The 3654-nt window shown below is 44.0% G+C and overlaps 1 protein-coding gene across 1 annotated transcript in view; it reads left to right on the top strand.

The window, feature by feature from the left end:
* The first annotated feature begins 1569 nt into the window (after positions 1 to 1569).
* Positions 1570 to 3654, top strand: part of trim36 (tripartite motif containing 36) — a 15279-nt gene continuing 13194 nt past the window's right edge. Inside the window, exons 1-2 of the mRNA XM_016538356.1 lie at positions 1570 to 1732; positions 2549 to 2789. Coding sequence (XP_016393842.1) covers positions 1673 to 1732; positions 2549 to 2789 — 301 coding nt within the window. The 5' untranslated portion in view covers positions 1570 to 1672. The remainder of the gene's footprint in view (positions 1733 to 2548; positions 2790 to 3654) is intronic.

Below are 3654 nucleotides of genomic sequence, written 5' to 3'. Positions count from 1 at the left end.
ACACACACACTCTCACACAAACACTCACTTACACTCTCACACTCTCTCTCACAAACACACACACTCTCACACAAACACTCACTTACACTCTCACACTCTCTCTCACAAACACACACACTCTCACACAAACACTCACTTACACTCTCACACTCTCTCTCACAAACACACACACTCTCACACAAACACTCACTTACTCTCTCACACACTCACACACACACACACTCTCTCTCTCTCTCTCACACGGCCTTGTTTGTCTGTACTGTTTCTTTTGACTCTTGAATTACAAAATGTAAGATTGAAGATATTGGCATACACAGAAGTCTTAAAGTTTAAGATTATTATTTCATTATACATAGCCACTGAATGGAAATGTCTGAATAAAACTCTTGTTCTTCTGACAAATATTTAGCTTGTCTGGATCTGCTAGAATAAAGGGAGATATTCCAGAGATTCTTCTTCACTTCAGCTATTTTAACTGTTGTCACACATAAGAAACACACATGCGTTTACAGGACGATGATGTAGAATTATGGTTCAAAGATGGTTTGGATTTAATGTCAAACCTTCAAAACATCAAATGGCTCTAAAGGCCAGCGCTGTGCTGCATGTCTCGTCAGAGAGAGGACAAAACACAGATATAAAAAGGCAAAGGGGGTGAATATTTGTGCCGTTTCTGTTGCTTGTTCTGAGATATGCTCCTGATTCACCACAGAATAAAGAACATCTGTTCAGAAAGAATCTGAATGACCTACATATGTACTGAAATCATATATGTCATGTTTAATGAAGTAAATCTGCCATCTGCTGTCCTCCAGCATCATCTGAATCTCCTGAAGGATCATCCTGCATGACACACGGTCAAAATACAGCCTTTGCTGGGTTACATGGCCTTACCCTGTGTACAGTATTTATTCATCATCAATATTTCAGCATGTCTACACAAACACAAAGCAGGGCTGATTTTGTCCTGCTTCTGCTCTCATGAGCATTTCGACATGATTCTGTCTTCACACACACACACATACACACACACACGTGCTCAAATGACCTTTAGTTTCAGTTGATCTGTTTATCTGTTTATCTGTGCGACCTGCTGAAAGTTTCATCAGACGGCAGATCTACACAAAAGAGCTGTCAGATCTGCTGTCCTCCAGCATCATCTGAATCTCCTGAAGGATCATCCTGCATGACACACGGTCAAAATACAGCCTTTGCTGGGTTACATGGCCTTACCCTGTGTACAGTATTTATTCATCATCAATATTTCAGCATGTCTACACAAACACAAAGCAGGGCTGATTTTGTCCTGCTTCTGCTCTCATGAGCATTTCGACATGATTCTGTCTTCACACACACACACACATACACACACACACGTGCTCAAATGACCTTTAGTTTCAGTTGATCTGTTTATCTGTGCGACCTGCTGAAAGTTTCATCAGACGGCAGATCTACACAAAAGAGCTGTCAGTCCCGCGAGGCCACGCCCACCGAGCGGCCGAATGGGCGGAGTCTCGCGTCTTCGAGTTCATCCTGGAGTTGAATGAAATTTCCCTCTTAATTCCGCGAGCGGTTCGTGACAGAAGCTGTTCCCGCGCGGATGATGCCGACACGAGGAAACAGATAATCAGACCAGCATCATCATCGTCTCCGTCTCCACAGCATCCTCAGGATGTCGGACTCGGAGATGTCAGAGTTCGCGAGTATCGTGGAGCGCATCGAGAGAGGCGAGGTGAGCTTCATCTGAGGATGGTGTTCAGATCTGCTGTCAGCCAGCACGAGACGGAACGATGAATCATTACATATAATAATACTAATTATGATTGTGCTATTATGTTGGTGCTTTATAATCGCTCATTCATCCGCCTCTGATGTGCTGTTGTCAAGATCCCGTTCATGTGACGTCACTGCTCCACCTTACCTTTTTTCCATCATTTATAATAATGTTGTCAGTGAACATAAGAGGTTATTTGTCGGGCGTGCTGTGAAGAATGTAGCGTCGGCTTGGATATAAATAATGATTCGTATCATGTATAATGTGGCGTTCTGTCGCGGGCCCCGCCCCTTATTTAAATACCCGATAGTTTCGCTGCAGGGTTGCTATAGTGACGGCCGATGACTCCGCCCACATTCGGCTAGCTCGCGCGTTATCGGCGCGTCACGTTGTTCGATTCGTCCTCGATCTGCGAGAATCTCTCATTTGCGAAGTTGAATCCGAAACGCGGAGTTTGTCCTTCATTCTGCTCGCGATGTCCAGGCGAAGCTCGCTGCTAGTAAGTCCATGAATCCGGTTCTCCTCCTGAATGAAACCGCTGTTGTTTGCTGACGGAAAGTTGAACCGGTTGTTTTGAATTTATTTAATATATACATGTTTTTAAATGCTTTTAAAATAAAACACAGGCCTTGTAGAGGTTCGTCCTTGTGACAGAGTTTAACAGCTGGTGAATCGTACTTCTCACGCTTGAAACAGAAAGGCGAAAGTGAACAATGGAAGTAGTTCCCCAAACGCGCGTCATCTGACGCTGAAGCCCGGGTTTGTGTTCCGCAGGTGCCGATGAAGAGCATCGAGCGGGAGCTGATCTGCCCCATCTGTGCGGAGCTCTTCACACAGCCGCTCATCCTGCCCTGCCAGCACAGCGTCTGCCACAGATGCGTCAAAGAGCTGCTCATGCCCAGCCACGACGACTCGTTCAGCACAGACGCGGGGTCCGAGAGCTCGAACCCGGGCAGCCCTCGCGCCAGAGGCCCGTCCCCCAGCGTGGAGAAGCTGGAGCGCCTGGTGCGATCAGGTAACCCTCGAGTCTGGACCCACCTCAGAAGCACAAACAGTCCTCACTGCATAATGCTCGATTTGAGGCACCTTCGATCCGAAAGGCGCGTGATAAATACACTTTATTGATGTTCACTTGTGATTTTGCATCTGAATCTAAATTGAGCAGCAGAATTTCAGTATTTTTGTCTTGTTGAACATCCTTAAATCAATATATATTTACAGAATTTAAGTGATAAACTGAACAAGTGAGCTTATGCTTAAAACAAGAACAAATGTCTGTCAGTGGGGAATGAAAACTTGTTTTCTCTTTGAATTCAGTTGATTTTTCTCAGCCCATCGGCAGATATTTGTTCTTGTTTTTAATCAAACTCACTTCATTTTGATCAATTTCTCATAAAACAAGACTTCATATCTTAAGTCATTTTGCTTTGCTTTTCAATTAAATGTAAATTGATTTAAGAATCTTCAGACATTTGAACTGCAAAACAAAATAGGATTTGGGTGAGATCAACAGCAGATGAAATTACATAAGCTTATGTTTTGCGGATACAAAAAACATCTGGTTTATTACTGCAGGAATGATTGAGCAGGTTTTGGTCTGCTGTTTTCGTGTCTCCTCATCTCTTCTTTTACACTGTTGGCTTTCATTGCAGTTTTTCCCAAGAAATGTGATGCTGTTTTCATGTTCGTACAGTCATTGGTTGTGAATCAGGTTTCACTCCACTTCTGGTCACGTTTAACCATTGTTAGTCTTGTTTCACTTTTCTCTCTGTTGCCTGCAGCCTCGCTGAGGAGGTCGTTTGGAGGGAGAGGTAGATGTGGTTTACGTAATTTAATTAGCTGTAGTGAGTACTGTGTCTCTAGAACGCTCTCTTCTCGCG

This window comes from Sinocyclocheilus rhinocerous, unplaced genomic scaffold (assembly GCF_001515625.1).
Source record: "Sinocyclocheilus rhinocerous isolate Xijiao unplaced genomic scaffold, SAMN03320098_v1.1 scaffold1931, whole genome shotgun sequence".
NCBI classification, from domain to species: domain Eukaryota; kingdom Metazoa; phylum Chordata; class Actinopteri; order Cypriniformes; family Cyprinidae; genus Sinocyclocheilus; species Sinocyclocheilus rhinocerous.
Note: the sequence above shows the minus strand (reverse complement) of the source record. Positions and strands in the feature narration are given on the sequence as shown.